Source organism: Pituophis catenifer, unplaced genomic scaffold, assembly GCF_029215685.1.
Source record: "Pituophis catenifer annectens isolate HBS135680 unplaced genomic scaffold, rPitCat1.0.hap2 SCAF_8, whole genome shotgun sequence".
Taxonomy (NCBI): domain Eukaryota; kingdom Metazoa; phylum Chordata; class Lepidosauria; order Squamata; family Colubridae; genus Pituophis; species Pituophis catenifer.
In genome coordinates this window covers 57424423-57442641 of record NW_027256888.1, presented here as the reverse complement: position 1 = coordinate 57442641, position 18219 = coordinate 57424423, and the positions used below count along the sequence as shown (strand labels likewise).

The following is an 18219-nucleotide window of genomic DNA, read 5'->3' as shown; positions in this document are numbered from 1 at the left end:
AAATAAACGCAATACACAAGATAATACACAATACACAAGATAAGGTCTAACCAAAACAGGATGAAGTGGAATAATTATTTCCTGCAATTTGGAAAGTATATTTCCATTAATACAGGCTCAACTTCTTTTTGCCTTTTTTTTAAATAACTGCACAACATTGTTAGTTCAAGTTTGGTTTCCAATCAAATACAATTTCTACATCTTCACAATTATCATTACCAAGCTGAGTATCATCTATCCTATATCTCTGTGTTTGAGTTTTGTTTCCTAATGAGCTTTTCACTTGTCTTTATTAAATTTCACTTAGTTACTTTTAGCCCACTTCTCTAACCTATTAAGGTTATTTTGAATATTTTTTCCATCTTTAGGCTATTAGCTATCCAATCCAGTGTTATGTTATCTGCAAATCAAAGCTTTCTTATCAACAAGTTGTGGGGTACTTTGTGAAATATTTTGTAAATGTCAAGCTATATTATGTCTACAGCATTCCTACACAGTTATTATGTAACAAATTCACCAAGTTTAGGCAAGATTTCTCCTTGTCAAATCTATGCTGATTGACTTCTGGTAATTACATTTTTTCAATGTGTTTACAAATAACTCCCTTTATGATCTGCTCTAAAATCTTTTCATGCAATGATGTCAGACTGATTTTATGAGAACTTCTTTTTAAAAGATGGAAACAACTCATGTCTTCCTGCAGTCATCTGGAACTTGTTGATAGTAATTTCTTAAGGGTGATACAAAAAAGTGCAACAATTGCTGTTTTCCAAAAGAAAAATAAGAGACAGACAGCATCCCATTTCTACTCTTTACCTGTTCCCATTAGTCTTTTGCAGGATACAAAATAAAATTAGCTACCATATTGGCTCTTATTGTGGATGTAGCAAAGATGTCCTTGTTCAGTTGAGATGGTTGAGAGGTAGGAGAAATAATGTCATGGCTCTTGGAGTGGATCGGTAGGAAATCCTACAGGCAAAAGGCAAGACAAGCTTCCCCATCAATGGGAAGCTACATTACCCCGCATCTCCCAAAGCAATGTTCCAAAACTATTATGTAATATTTCCTCTGGAGAAATAGCTGGCTTATAAATATGCAGAGCTAATCAACCCAGCTTTTCTAGGGTTGCTGGGAGCCCTAAGACTCTGTTGGAAATTATAAGAGTGTTACCTGAGAGTGATGGAATGAGCCTATATGTGTGTTGTGCGGCAGTTGCCATTTTCTTCCCCAAAATATGGCTTTATTTATACCGTAGACAGAGGAAAAATGGAAAACAGATGCTTCCCAATTATTCTCCCATTTTATTGAAAGCTGCACATAATAACAGATACTGTATGTTGAAAGTTTACCATTTTGTACCTAAGTTGTAAAACAGAGCTTATTATCTCAAATGTATTTTGTATTTCTTTAATCTTCCTGGGTTTTTTTTGACATATTACCATTTTGTTTTATTTTGGATTCATGGATTTTTTTTAATGGAGTGCAATACTGAAATTGTATTTAACACATCTTCTAGCCATTTAAAGTAAAAATCTACTGAAATAAAACATTATATTTTAAATATGCTGTATCCTAAAAGCACACTATCTTTGGCTCATAATCCCAACACACATCTGGTTCTCTTCTATACAATACAATTTGCTTCATATAATGGAAAGTTCACAAGTATAGGAAGAAAAGAGTTCAATGGTATGTTATAAATGGCTCTGGTGCTATAAAATGGACATGTTCCACCCTGTTTAATGGAACATTGTTCAAGTCCAGAAAAACTACTTATTATATAAACAGATCTGAATATAAGATACACTACCTATGACTCAAACGTATGTTTTATGAAGACCTTTGAAATGTCAAATTGTCAGTCAATTAAACAGATTGTCAAGATAAGATCACAAAACTGGTCTAGTCAATATTCTGAGGTCAAATCAAAGAAAACTTTCAGGAAAAAAGAATATTGCTAAGATACTAAAGCTATTTTGAGTTATTCAGTGGTCAGGAATGCAACTGAAAACAAAATGATGAAATTCTAGAGGACAGAAGACTTCTAAATTGAAGAGGAAAATATATCATGAAAGGGCATTTTGATATGAAATAGATTAGTCCTCCTTATGTTCAACTGCGAAGAACTAATGAACTGTGTCAAGTATTCCATTGATGGTTATATTAGAAGACACCCATCTACAAAGAAATGGGTGGAACGGGAAGGATCCATTGATTGACACTTCTTAGGAACTGAAGAATAGGTGGAGGTTCTACTACAGTATATTGCATGTTGTTGTCAGCATCTTAAAAAAACCCAATGTCCATTATTTATAATAAGATAAATGTACAAGCTAAAGTTTTCATCTGACCAAAAAATATAGTGATGAAATATTCTTGCTATGAGAAAAAAGGTATGACATTGTAGCTATTTTAGAACATAATGTGAAAGTGAACACATATTTGCACTACACAATTGTCATTTGACATAATTTATTTAGTTCCAGGAGAAAAAAATGTGTTCTGCCAAGTGCTATAAAATGAACATTCTTAAGAAATGCAATAATAAATGTAATAGAAGTCTTGGAGTACATTGAACAAATGGGAATAAGATTAAATATAAAGATCAAACTAATTACAACAGGTACAGCAACAATGGAGGCATTATAAGTGTGGTGTGGGAGGGTATTTACATCATTTTAGGATCAATTATCAAGAGTAAAGGAACCAGCAATGAAAAATACACCACAAACTACTATTTGGACCTGAAGACCTTGGAAATGATACTGAGATGCTGAGATGTGTGACCAGGGATGTCAAACTCGATTTCATTGAGGGCCACATCAGGGTTGTGTTTGACCTCAGAGGGTGCAGAGGAGGGCATGGCCATGGTGGGCATGGCCAGCTCGACGTCACTCATGTCAGGCACCTGTGGTGGCCAAAGCACTCTGCCAGCAAAAACAGGCTCCCAAGCTCCATTTTTGGCTGTGATGGTCTCCTGCAACCCTCTGCCAGTGAAAACATAGCTCGGAAGGGCCTCCCTCCTGAGCTTCATTTTCACTGGCAGAGGCACCACAGGCCGGTCCTTCACTGTTTCCAGGACAACCCCATGGGCTGGATCCAGCCTCCAGGCCTTACGTTTGACACCCCTGGTCTATATCTACAAATAATAGAGTCAGGTTAGGCAATGGTCTGTGCTGGAGTTGAAGTTTGAAGAAGCAGAATAAAAAGAGCATTGACACTTTTGAAATTTGGTGTTGGAGAAGACTCCTGAGAATATCATGGACAATTAAAGAAAAAAAAATCCTGAAACAATTCAACCCAGCGTTCTCACTTCAGGCACAAGTAGCCAGTCTGAAAATTCTGTTTTGGATATATTATGAGAAGAAATGTGAGAAGAAAATACTTTATACCAGGTCTGTGCAACATTCAACACTCAACATTCAAGACTTAGAGAAGTCTATAATCCTTGGAAAAAGGAAGAAAAATAGGGAGGACAAGCAGCAGCAAGATGGATGTCCTCCATTATAGCAATGACTGGTGCACTATTTATCCTCCTGGATAAAATTTACCTTTTTGATCACTAAAAATTGATACTGCCTTGATGGAGTATAATCAATCACAACCAACCAAAAAATTGACCCACCATTTAAAACTGCCTCCAATAATTTACCAATAATTTAACATTGTTTATGGCTAAAATCAGAAGTGTTTATTGCTTTTGTCCCATCATTTCTTAATTTGTATTGATTTATGTTTGAGTACATCTATCATTTTATTTCCATTAACTTCTTTTGACTAAAATTCTGGATTTTCCATTTGCTTTAAATACTAGAGTTATAAATATTTGCTGACATTTCAAGAACCATTTACATTTTGCTCACTCATGAACCACTAAATTGTATAAATGTGATATAGAGCTCCCTTATAAGAAACATCAATTCCCCCCCTTTTTTACTTTGTTATCCAATTACTATAATAGCTTTTATCCTATTAAATAATTATTCTTTAATCTTTTTTGCATCAAGTGGCTTTCTCAAAAATTATTATACATCTAAATATATCTCTGCTATTGGAACAAATATATAAATGATATAGATTTAATATTTATTAAATTTATCTTTATTACAATAAATGAAGAGAGGTCAGATAAGATGAACTTGAACACAATGCTTTAAAGAGAACTCATTGAAATGGCATTAATTCAGACAGATAAGAGTATGGTGGAGAAATGTAGGCAAGGAATTAGAAGTTCATTTAAATGAATTAATAAAGGAAACCACCTTTCTAAATATATACATATATACATGCATATACACATGCATACATATCAATAGGCAGCTCCTTGAAACAGTTGAGGGCATCTACAGCTATAATTTTAACAATTATATGGGAATACATTTCTTAGTAACAATTCTAATAAGCATTTGAAATTGCAATATTGAAAGCATTAGAAACTCCAACAGATTTATGTGTAAGATAGGAAATAATATTAATTACATGAAGAGAATATTTAAGCATGCCCTCTAGCATTCTTCAAAGATCTGAGAACATCACAAAAAAGTAGTCAAACCCTTGATAATTTTTCTCTACAACTGAGATCAGAACTACTTTTAATAGATTTAAGTAAATAGATAGATGTTAATATAGAAGATAACGTTTTGCTAGTAAGCACATTTAAACAATTTTAGAAGATGCTTATGGACTTTCTTTTCTGAAGTTGTTGAAGCAAGTCTCTTTGGAGATATTCTACAATCTACAATTTAAAATAGCATCAGGGATTAAAGTTAACAAATTCATCTCCAATGCTGTATTATTTTAAGAGTAAACATGATCCTTGAAATTGGTTTAAAATGAAATACTTTAGAAATAAGCATACAGGTACATTTTCAGAAATTCAAGGAGAATATCAGGAATTGCTTTGGAATCCTGAACCTCAATGGTAGAGAATTAGAAGCATTATGGAATGAACTTTATGGAATGAATTTTAATCTGTTTTTAAATGATTGGAGTGTTTTAAATCTGTCTGGGCCAAATTGTTTAATTCAGTTTTATTCTGTTTTTAAATTTTGTATTTATGTATTTTATCATTTGGCTGTTCACAGCCCTGAGTCCTTCAGGAGTAGGGCGGTATATAAATCAAATCAAAAAAAAAAAACTTCACCTGGGGTAAAGAATGGCAAGTGTTTTAAATTTCTATTTTGAGGTGTTGCCCCTGTATGAAGTTTTATTGGATTTCTTTAAAATTTCACAAAATTATAGATCTTATCAAATAGCTTTCAAGTGACACATTTTTTAATAGGTAATTCATAAATCATGCCATAAAAAGGAGTTAACGTTTGAAGATGACAACAAACGAAACAACCGTAGCTTTGTTCATCCACTTGAAACTTTTATTTAATTTTGCAGATGAAAACCACCTGGTGCAAAGGCCCTGATTCATCCTTCCTTCCAAGGAAGACAGGGTAAATAAAATCAGGTCAAGAATGATGCTATTGTTCTATTGGGTATATCTAAGGCTGAGTTTAAAACCATATAAAGATTCTAAATTAGACACAAATGATAGGTCCACTTCATTAATTTATGTGGATAGCATGATTTTAATTACTTTATTGGGTAGGTAGTTGCAGAAGGTAACCAACACTCTCAATCAAGGCTTATAAAAAGTCAACAAGCATTAGATGCAGAGCCCAAGGCAAATAATCAAGGATCATTATATTGTTTATTTGACAGTATGTACTGGAGGGGATCTACCAAAAGATAATGAAAGTCATCCCTGCAAACAAACTGATGCCCTGATATTTATATATTTTAGAAAGGAAAGGAAATGATAGAGGCATACATATGCAGACATATTAGATGATATAAGCATACATATCAATTAATAACTGTCAAGTTGTTTCTCTCCCTTCTACTGTTACCATCTTTAAAAAAATATATTAGTAAAAATATGTCAATGGGTTGCCATAAGCATATTGTGATAAGACTTGGATACTCCAAGACCACATTCTTTTACTGTGTTTCTATTCTATCCACATAGTACCAGGGGTGGGTTCTACTTACCTTTACTATCGGTTCGCAACGGGATTGCGCGCATGCGCAGATCGCCAATGACGACATCTGGGGCGGGGGGTGGGCCCTACTGCCAGTTCTACTACTGGTTCTTGCGAATCGATCTGAACCGGGGGCAACCCACCACTGCATAATACCATTCATCTGAAAGTTTCCTCCCAAGGCAATTTATATTAATTGATTAGATATAGCTGAAGACAGAAGGGACTTCCGTTTACTAATATCTACCGGTATAGTTTCAGAAAAGGCCTTTGATTTAGTTCAGATTAAATTTTCAAAGCTAGTTATTAGCTTTGCTGGTTTTCTAAGGGATTTTGTTCATTGGATTAAGATGTATTATTATTAGAGTTTAAAATTGAAAAAGGAACAAGACAGGGATGTCCGTTGTCCCCACTTTTATTTATTCTAACACTAGAAGTCTTGCTAAATACAATACGGGACTCTAATATCTTGAAAGGTATAATGATTAGGCAAGAAGATTACAGAATAAAGGCATTTGCAGATGATCTGGTTGTTACCCTATCACAACCAATGGAATCAATAATCCTGATGAAGGACATTATACAAGACTATGGTAAAGTTTCAGGTTTTAGACTGAATCCAAAAAAGACTAAAATGATAGCTAAAAACATGACACAAGATCGTAAACATGAGCTTGAAAGGAGGGCAGGTTTTGAGACTGTACCTAAGGTAAAATATCTAGGAGTTCAGGTTGCAGAATCAAACATGAAATTGTTTCAAAATAACTATGAGGTGTTGTGGCGAGAGGTGCAGAAAGACATGGAGACTTGGAAAAAACTGCAGCTGTCTCTACTTGGAAGAATAGCAGCAGTTAAGATGAACATTTTGCCAAGATTTCTTTTTTTGTTTCAAATGATTCCGGTGCTTAAAAGTGATAAACAATTGAAAGTCTGGCAAACTGGACTCAATAAGTTTGTCTGGAACGAGAAAAAGCCGAGAGTGAAATTGAAAATTATGCAAGATGTTCCAGAAAGAGGAGGTCTTAAACTTCCAAACCTACAGTTATATTATGATGCAGCAGCTTTAACTTTAACAAGTGATTGGTTTGGAAGTAAAAAGGCTGGAATATTGAATGCAGAAAGTTTTGATCTTGAATTTGGATGGCATGCTTACTTATTTTATGATGACAAAGTTGATAAAGTATTTAAAAGTCATATACTTAGAGACTCTTTGATGAGAGTTTGGAAGAAGTACCAACTCAAATGGGATTATAAAATACGCTATGGCTGGATCTTGGTCATACCTTGTGGAATACAAATATAATGTCACTCGGGGGGTTTTTATACAAAGAGGTTCTTTTTACAGATGCGGGCAGATGGCAGCTGAAGACATTGCAGACACTGTTGGACGAAGGGATTAATTTAACTTGGTTACAATATAATCAATTACAATTGAGATGGAAAGAGGACCAAAAAACTGGTATTATGTTGCACGAGGAAGAATTGGTTAGACATATAAAAGAGAAAGGTCCAATGCATATCAAAAGGCTTTATAATGTTTTGCTAGAAAGGGATTCAGAAACTGAATTAGTTAAAGATTGTATGATTAAGTGGGCACAAAATTTTGAAGAACCAGTGATGTTGGAAACATGGGAAAAAATTTGGGTCCAGAATGTTAAATTTACACAGTCGCAGAACCTGAGGGAAAATTTCTATAAAATGTTTTATAGATGGCATTTAGATCCCAAAAAGTTGTCATGTATGTACCCTAATGTTCAGCCAAAATGTTGGAGATGTGAATGTTTGGATGCTACGTATTATCATGTTTGGTGGACCTGTAGGAAAGTTAAGGCTTTTTGGATAAAAATTTGGTGGGTCATGCAGAATGTTTTGAAGAAAAAAATTCAATTCTCTCCACAATTGTTTTTATTGGGTATAGTTAAGGGTTTTACATCGGGTGAAACAAAATTGATATTGTATATGACAACAGCAGCAAGATTGTTGATAGGTAAATATTGGAAAAATGAAGCTTTGCCCACTATTGAGGAATGGACTTTGAAGATGGCCAGTTTTGCAGAGATGGCGAAGATTTCAGCATACTTAAAAGATTGTTCACAAGAGACTTATGAATGGGAATGGAAAAGGTGGATAGAATATGTTCAGAACAAATATCAAACTAGAAAGTATCAAATAGCTTTTATTTGAAAATAATGTATTAGAAATATTTTAATGTAATGAGGGTAAAAAGAAAAACTATATAGGGGAGGGAGGGGTTCAAGTTTTTACATAAGTGTCATATTAAGGGTTTTTTTTGTGTGTGTTTTTTTTATCTTTCTTTACCAGTTATGAGTATATTATAGGGAAGTCTGGGGGGACGGGAGGGTTAGGGAGGGTTAGGGAGGGTGGGAAGTTTGGGGGTGGTGGTGGGGGGGGGAAAAGGGGTGAAAATGTAATTGTAAAACTTTTGCAATTAAAAAAAAAAAGATGTATTATTAGCCATGGTATATTAGTCATCAGAAACCATAATTTCAATCTCCTTTGAGCAACAATGTGATACTTGGCAGGGCTGCCACTTCATCCTTGCTTTTTATTTGATCCTTAATCCTTTAGCTAGAATTGTGTGGCAATCTTTGAACAATGTGGATATTGCTTTGGTGGGATATTATTTTTATATGATATTTTGCAATAAATACATTGCAATATAATTCATATAGGTAGTACTGTGTTTTACAAAATGTTCTGGCTATAAAATTAACTGCGATAAACCTTGCTTACCTCCCTTAGGCTCTAGTTTATCATTGCCGTATGCAGGGCCGGATTTAGATGAAAAGAGGTCCTAGGCTATTCCACTTATGAGGCCCTTTCACCAGTGGTGGGATTCAATTTTTTTAACAACAGGTTCTGTGGGCGTGGCTTAGTTGGGGGTGTGGCTTGGCAATCATGTGACGGTGGGCGTGGCTAGCTGGTCACGTGTCTGTGTAGGCATGGGTAGCTCATGTGACCGGGTGGGCGTGGCTATGTGCATAGACTTTTTTCAGAGGGCTGAAAAAAGTCATTTCTGACTGGGCCTCGCACTTTTGACCGGTCCTCACACTTATGACCATCCTCACATTTATGCCCATGCAGCTTTCTTAACAACCATGTCACTCATTTCACAACTGCTTCTCTTCACCATGGTGACAAGATAGGGCAAAAACGTAAAATGTGAGGACAGTCGTAAGTTCGAGGACTGGTCAAAAGTGCGAGGACCAGTCAGAAATAACTTTTTCAGCCCTCTGAGTAGTCCATATGCATAAAAGGATACAGCAATAGAGAGGGATGAAGGAAGGGAAGGGAAATTAGAGTAGGAGGGAGGGTAAGAGAGGGAGGAAGAGAGGAGGAGAAGGAGAAAGGAAGAGGAAGTAGGGAGGAGAAGAAGAGGGGGAGGAAGAGAAAGTAAGAAGGAAAGAAAAGAGAGAGGTGGTAGGTTTGAGGAGAAAGATTGCTGTACAATAAAAAAGGTGAAAGGGAAGAAAGCCAACCCCAAACAAATATAAAGATATTAAGATAAAAGAATGAATTGTTAAACTTTAAAAAATAAAAGAGAACAAATATGAATAAATAACAATAATAAGAAACACACATACAAACATACAATGTATTTTCTTTGAACAGAGTATTTGGCCGGTTCACAAATTTAAACAGTGTTTAGTCATTTCAATTAAATTTACAATTTCTATATTTCCTTTTTGCCATATTTATTCCTCATCTATTTTTGTAAAAAACCAATATTACCCTTCATCCTCATCTCTAATCTTAATCAAATTCAATTTTTCCCTTCTATTCTATATTATACCCCTTCCCATTGTCATCTATTTTTATATCCATCCTCACATTGGTTAATTATGTAATATTAGTTGTTTAATATAAATTCAACATTTTAATATAAATCAATTAGTTATATAACTACCTTTTTTGTATATTAATCAATATGAACATGAATATTCCAATTATTTCCATGCAATCCAATTTCTTACAAATCCATTAATTATATTTATCAATAATAATAAACCAAATAATTTCCCCCATATATTCCTCCAAACCACAACTTAACCATTTCTGCTTTCAGAAATATACAATTAATAGTATCTCAATTATTACAATTCCCTAGTTAAATAGAGCTTTTTTTCTTTTGTGTTTTAAAATCTCCTCTTTTTCCCTAAATTTCCCATTGTTTGCACCTACCTTTTTTGGTGAGGAAAAAGAAAAGAAATCTGCCTGCCTAATTTTCCAACGTGCAAAGCCAACAGCCTGCTTTACTTTCTCTTTCGTTTTTCAGTATAGCTAGGGGGAAAAAAATCTGCACTCTTTCCAAGCAAGCAAAAGAGCACTGAGCAAAACAGCTGAGAGCAAATCAGCTGGGGGTCGGGAGCCGATCTAAGCAAGGGCTAATTAGCCTCTGCTGAAGCTCCCGGGGCCAATAAAATTACAAAAAAAACACCGAACCCTTTGTTAAATTGCTGGCTCCCCCGCCCCTCGCCCACCACTATTTATTGGCAATAAATAGTGGTGCGGAGGGGCGGGGCAAGCCAGCAATTTAACAAAGGGTTCGGCTGCACCACTGGCTCTAGGGCGGCCCTTTGAAGCCCCACGGCAAGAATTTGCAGTTTTTTTTCCTCTAGCCATCGGAGGCAGCAATAGATGGGGAGTGGGCGGGGTAAGCGAACGGCAGAGAGTGAGGGTGAGTGAAGGCATGGAAGCTGCTTTCTCCATCCGAAGCTGGTGGGGAACCACGTGGCAGCCCACGTGGATCCCAGGCAGCGGAACTCAGGCTAGGGAAGGGGTGGGCAATTGTGGCTCTTTTACAACCTGTGGCCTTCAACTCCCAGAATTCCTGAGACAGCCAAGCTGTCTCAGGAATTCTGGAAGTTGAAGGCCACAGGTTGTAAAAGAGCCACAATTGCCCACCCCTGGCTACGGTAGGCTGGCGCCGTGCGGGTGGGAGGCGAGGGGCGGGCGAGCCAGCAATTTAACAAAGGGCTCGGCCGAACCCCCTAGAACTCCCAGAATCCCACCACTGTGTAGGCCCCTCTTGATCTTGAGGCCCTAGGCTGAAGCCTAGTTAGCCTATAGGAAAATCCAGCCCTGGCAGTATGTAAAGAGTATAAAAATCTGAGTTTTGTGATTTCCGTTGCTTATATTTATTAATTGGGACTGCATATTCCCCCCAAATATTTTTAAATAGATAGAAATTAATATGTTGAAACGTTTAAAAAGTTTTAAGTGTAAATAGATGTGTTAAAATGCAATTTTAATACATTTATTATTATTTATTATTTATTAATACATTTTAATATGTCTGAGGTAACTATAGTTTGAGCAGAGAGGGTTTAATTTATCTGATTTACAAAAATATCATTGCACTTAGATTATAACAGTCATAAATATGTTTATTTCAGATTTCTATACCGCCCTTCTCCTTTTGGACTCAGGGCGGTGAACAGCCAAATATAAAACATTCATACACAAAAGTTAAAATAGATTTAAAATAATTAAATAAAATTTGGCCCATAATTTAAAACATTTCAATTAGAATCAATATCAATTTTAAAACCAACCATAAAATCAGGACAGCCCAGCTAACTGAAAAAAATAAGTTTTAAGGGCCCGACGAAAAGTCTGGAGGTCTGGGATCACTCGTATCTCTGGGGGTAGATTGTTCCAGAGGGTGGGTGCCACCACAGAGAAGGCTCTCCCCCTGGGGGTCGCCAGCCGACATTGTCTGGCCGACGGCACCCTGAGGAGGCCCTCTCTGTGGGAGCGAACTGGCCGGTGGGAGGCAATTGGTGGCAGAAGGCGGTCCCATAAGGTGGTCCCGTAAGTGAAAATGTAATGAACCATGATGCTTTATGGTCTTTGTTGGAAAATTATTATTTATACCTTCAACAGTCATGGTATAAGTTCTTAGAACTTCTAGTAGATAAGGAGTCTTATTTCTAGGACTACAGGCTGGGAGAAATCTTTGGGCTATATTGTGGTATAGACCTGGTTCTGATTATGAATCTTTTAACTCTTTGGAAAAATTCTACTTTTAAAATAGGTGGTAAATATTTTATTGGAAAATATGTATGGAAGCCAGGATAGCAACTTTAATAAATTCTTATACAAGACTATTTTAAGGATTTTTCCTGACTTTAAAGAGAACTGGGTCATCTGAGCTCACAACAGTGGCAGTATTTTCAATTTAAGCATATTTAATGACTCAATCTGGCTAGAAACTTTGGCTGCTTCAGAGGCACCTGTGATGCGTTCCTATTTGATGGAATTCACAACAGAAGTTAAACCAACCATATATATTTATCAAAAGTTCAAGAATATTTTTACAGCAGATATTACTGGAATATATTAAACATGGATTAAAGAATTGGAATCTCCAATATAGCCCCATCTTCTTAAAAATGTTTAAATGGTATTAATAAAAAGCTGATTAATAAGAAATGTATTTAGAATGTGTTAGACCCAAAGGATGTACTGTAAAAGATGAAAATCAGATTTTCTTGTTTGAAGATGTTTAAAAATTCTGGTTTCATTAATTCATACGATATGATCCTGTGAATCTTTGGGAGGCGGACTTGTATTTTAAGATACGTAATTAGTTTTATGGGGAAACTTCTAAAAATTAAAGATATCAGTGTAACCATCAATTATATACCAAAGCTCTAAAATAACTGTCCATGAGGAAATAATATGGTTGTACCAGGCTTTGTGGTGGCTAAAAGGATATTACTGAGAAATTGGAAAAGTGATATTATTCCAGATGGTAAAGTCTGCCTTTGGAAATGTGTTATTTACTTCATGCTAATCAAAAGAAGAAACAATATGCCCTTCTTGGCATAGATTTTAAGATATTTTACAATACTTTCCATTGGATTATAATATCATATTATACATTGTTTTTTGTAACCTAGTGACTGTAGTTTAATATATAAGGAAGCTTTTTTTCCTGATTTGTTTATTTTCCTCCTTTTTATTTCTTATTTGGATAGTTTAGTTTAGTTTAATTTGATTTTTTTTGTTGTATATTTTTATTGTTGTATATTATTGTTTATATTTTATAAAAATGAAGAATAATATTTAAGACAAATAAAGAACAAGGCTACCTAACTGATACTATTGACATGAACAGAATGACAAAAACACTGAAGTACTTCTATGTAAATTACATGCTATTGAAATATTATGAAATCAGTAATTTTAAGTTACAACATCTACCTAAGAAAGAATGGATTTAATAAAGTACAGCTATTGGTTAAAATCCCTGCTTCCAGGTGTGACATGTTAGTCTGTAACAAATACCAACAAATGCTTTAAAAAGAAAATGACCTCGTAAGATTCTCTCATCAGCAAAGTAAGATTCCCAGTTATCTGGAAGTAAGCCCACCCACTTAAATTCAATGAGACTTAATTCTGAGCAGTTATATGTGGAATTGTGCTAAACTGATGTCTAGGATGTCCTCAAATTCGTGTGGTGTCCAAGAAATAAAACAGCCCATAAGCACATCAAACTTTTTTTTTAAAAGAAGACTAATCTATGAATTAAATAAAATAAACATGTTTTTTCCCCCCAGACAAGGTCATCGGGATCAAGTTAATGATCTCTCACACACATAGCCATGCCACCTACCTCCCAGTGATGAACTGACTTCTGGACGGGGTGCACATCGGTTGGACATAGTAATTCTCTAGCTTAACTCCTTCCGCGGCTAGTTTATCCAGGGTAGGAGTCCGGATCTCTGAGCCATGATAACCAACGTCTCTGAAGCCCTGGTCGTCCGCCAGAATGAAGATGAGGTGCGGCTGGAAAGGGGGAGGTGGCGTCTCGGAGCCTTCTCCCAACCTGGCTGTCCCGTTGGGTTCCTCGGGGTCTTCTGCCGCCGCCGTCGTCGTCGCCCCAGCTAGGTAGCCTTGAGCGAGGAGGCTGAGCACGGAGAAACCGGCCAGCAGCCCCCCGGCTCGCATTTTCCCTCGGCAGAGCCGGGTTCAGCGTTGCGCGTCCCTCCCGCGTCCCCTTTTCCTGCGGTGGAAAGAGAACTTAGGACTCAAGAAGTCTTCTCCAAGTACTGGAGGGAAGGCGAGCCCATGGCAAACGTCGCCCGGCCAAGACTCAGGAGGGTCCAAGGTGGGACGGCGGAGGAGGAGGAGGAGTCGAGAGGGTCCCGGCGATCTCAAACCATCGACAGCGGCGCGCTCGGTTGCTTTCAGCCGCCGATACTGACCGCTCCCTGCTTCATCCTAACCTGCTTCAGCCACCTAGGAGTCAGGCTGCAACGGAGCTCTCGCCTGCCAGCTGCAGGCAAACTGGAAGCACGCCTTATGCCACCGTCCCACAGCTGGCGGGACAGACTCGGGGGAAACTCCCGCGCGCGCCCGCTTAAGCTCGCTTGGTAGATCTCCCGAATTTCTCCAGGGAAGGATCTCTTTCCCCCCCCTCCCCCCCCCCAATGGCGTTTCTTTTTCTCTCAGGAGAGGAAAGGCGCAACCCGCCAGGTCTCCGCTCTTTTCTCTTGCCGCCACCGGCGAATAACTCCCGCTTCGTTTCCTTTCCCTCTCCGCCCGCCTCTCTTGCTCCCACCCCTCCCTTGGCGAGAAAAGGCCAACCAAACGCCCGCCTCCCGGCCTCGGTCCAGGAGAGAGCACGCCTTCCATTGCCGCCTAGAATTGACCGGGAGGAAAAGTGCTGGCTTAGTAGCAAACGCTTGTGGGAGAACTTTGCAAATTTAGCAGCGCCGGGACTAACCAAAAATAATTATTTGGTTTAAAAATAAAAATAAAGAGTGAGCGAGATATGCAGCTCAAACGGTAAAAAAAAAATAGAATCAAATCAAAAAATTAACGTGGTGTTTTCGCATTTTCTACAACCAAAAATTGTAAGGGGTTGGGGAATTCTTGAAGGAATGTATTACAGGTAGTCCTCGATTTACAAACAGTTCATTTAGTGACTATTGAAAGTTACAATGGCATTGAAAAAAGTGAACATTTTTTCATATTTATGACCGTCGCGGTATCCCTATGGTACACTGATCAAAATTCAGATGCTTAACAACTAACTCATAGTTACGACTGTTGCAGTGTCCCAAGGTCATGTGATCTTCTGATGAGCCGATGATGGGAAAGCCAGATTCATGTAATAACTGTGTTACTAACTTAACAACTATGGCAAGAAAGGTTGTAAAATGAGGCAAAACTCACATAACAAATGTTTCATTTAGCAACATAAATTTTGGGCTCAATTGCGGTCATAAGTCAAGGACTATCTGCATACCTAGGTGAGGAAGGAATTGTTGTTGCCTATTTTTCTGTTGCTCTGGGTTTTATTTCAAGCATAAAAATCTTCTCTAGCATCCTTATGTATTCAGATTATTCAAATTTATGCATCAGATTATTCAAGCTTTAACAGGCCAGTGAGCAGACTAGTGTAATGTTATCAAGCCCTGAATCCCATTTTCATTTTATGGTCCAAGGAATTGACAAGACTTTCTCCTTCACAAATTCACAGGCAAAAAACTCTTTCTCTCTGCCTTTTTTGTGGTCTAGCCTTCCATTGCCTCATCCGTACTTCCTGAAAAGGAGAGAGGTCAGATATGTGTGAGAGTCAGACGTTCTTTGGATATATGTGTCATGTTCTTCTGTACTGGTTTCAAAGGGGTGTTAAACACTATGTCAGAATTCATATATAACATGTCAAAAGCAAAACACAAAGCAAACATTGCTTTATTAATGTGCCAGCTAGAAGCAAAAGAAATAAATTAGAAATCTGTGTGGCCTCTTAATATAATCCCAAAACCAGAAAAATAATATTCTAATGCTACCTAATGAAGCAACCATTAGATAGAAACAGAATTATTTGTGCAGCTGTCGTCTGGCCAACATTCTAAACTAATTTGGCTAGGATTTGTATTTTTGCATCTTGTGTGAACTTAGATACTGTAATGTGTTTAGTTTGTGGTGCAATCTGCTGTAGAACTCCAGGGGGATGGATAAGCAATGTTAAAAATAACAAAAGTTTAAAACGATGTGTGGATGCAGCCAATATCTGTAATTCTCAACTCTGAAGGAAGCTGTTTGGAAGAAGCTTTTTGGCAAGTATCATTTATAGTTGAGGGGTGAGAATATAGTTACATCTGTTGCAATTTTTCCTTTGGCTCAGCAGCAAATTGTGCAAGAGTTCTACCCTTTGCATCTGTCTTTCCTGTAGTAGGAATGTTAGAAAGCCAAACGTGCATTGAAAAAATTATTGCGATTAATCATTTGTTTGTTAGATTTATACTGAATCTTTTATTCAGGAATTGAAGACAGCATCAGCTTAAAAAAATAATAAATTTATTGTCCCATAAACTTTCTTGGACCACACAGTAGTTAAATCAGTTGCACGTAGAAGTGTCTTGAGAGACAAATTTGTGTAAAAGAGAGTTAGGATTGTGGTGGAGAACAAAATTGAGAAGGGGATGTTAAAGAAGGAAAGGAAAGAAGTGTAAAATTTTTGAAACAGTGACTAAAAATCACAATTTTGGGCATGGTATTACCGGTACTAGTTTTCCTCTTGAACTGATTGGGATAACCACCAACGTACTTTAATACTTCTTTTCCTAGACTTGCAAGAGGTTTTACAATATTTTTCACGCTTGTTACTTTAATTTTTCTAATGTTATTTGCTTTTAACTAAACATGTATGTATTGCTGGTACTACACATATGTCTCTAATTTTGAAAGACATGTTCGTTATTCCTATTTTCCCATCACTGTTTCCCATTTCTAAACATTCAGGCTATTTTATTTTCATAGTCAGATTGTTTTTCTTAATCTACTTTGTACTTAGTAATGGTGCTGTGTGTCTTGAAAAGTCTTTACAGCATCCTTTGGTAGAAGTTTATTTCACCACAAAAATACTGTTTTCAATGCTTTAGATACAGAAAATGTGAATACAAAGTATTCACAGAGTATTCACAAAGTATTCACAAAGCTTTTTGTCTATCTTATCCACTCCATATAACCACAATCACTTACAATTTAGCCATTCACTCTTCGTATATTTGCTTTGTGATGGATACATTTCCTGTTAGATCGGTGCAGGAATGGAAGACACCACCAGCTCGTTACATTAATAACTTTATTTAGAAACAGTAGCAAGACTGGCTGCGGGCTGCCGGAGCTCTCCTTATATTCGCTCCGGCAGTCGCACCGCCCCTGACAGTGATTCAAACTTTCCCGCCCGATGGCTGGCAGCCAATCCGGCAGATGTCCTTATAAGGACATAACATTTCCTGCCAAACATAAAGCTGCAATTCAGTTTCTCAAATTGTGCTCATTGTGATCTGTCACACTCTTTCAATCAAAATGCTTCCAAATACTTTTTCAGGTATACTTAACATAGTAGTGCTCATGTAATTTTTGCATTTACTTTCGCTATCTTTCTATTTTTAGAGAGGAACAATATCAAAATTCTTTCAATCCTCAAGCACAGAAGCCATCTTCACACATGTCAAATAGAGTCGCACATCCATATTTTTTCCTCTAATAGCTTTATTATTTTCAAAGTAGTCCCAACATTTAAAATGTCCTTTTCATCGATATGTTTTGTACTAATGTTTACAGAATGTATTTAAGTTACATGCCTCCACATACCATTATATTCCTGTATAAATGTTTACAATATTCTTCCAACATTTTTTTGTTCATTTTATTTCAACTTCGGTAGAAGTTCATCATTTCTATATTTAATAGAACTCCATTGTTGAAATTTTCTTGTTTAAATCTATTCTATCTGCACACTTCCAAAGCAAATGTTTACTTTCTTCAAAATGACTCTGCCTAAAAGAGATTCTGCCTCTTTTAATTTTAACAGTCCTTAGCTCTTTAACCACATTATTTCCAATCACCTGTCTTTACTCATATTATGCAAAACCTTTTTTAATTGTCATTTTTGTAGCAATCATTCTCTCCTATGCATTTTTTCGCATCCGTTCACCATTCCATCCAACTTCCCTTTGTATATTTCCCATTATCACAATTCAAGACCCTTCTGTGGCTCTCTTTGGTACTCTCTTCTCAGCAGCTTTCAAAATTTTTTTGAATGTCCAGTATCCATTCCTTCTTTTATATAACTTTTTCACAGCAGAGAGCAGATGTACCTTTTCTTCCTACACATATTCTATTTTCACCATTTTTTTGA

General features: G+C 36.8%; 1 protein-coding gene across 1 annotated transcript in view; it reads right to left on the bottom strand.

The window, feature by feature from the left end:
- ARSJ (arylsulfatase family member J) overlaps positions 1 to 14018 on the bottom strand; it is a 32611-nt gene extending 18593 nt beyond the window's left edge. The window contains exon 1 of the mRNA XM_070948552.1: positions 13675 to 14018. Coding sequence (XP_070804653.1) covers positions 13675 to 14009 — 335 coding nt within the window. The 5' untranslated portion in view covers positions 14010 to 14018. The remainder of the gene's footprint in view (positions 1 to 13674) is intronic.
- Between the last annotated feature and the right edge of the window lie 4201 nt (positions 14019 to 18219).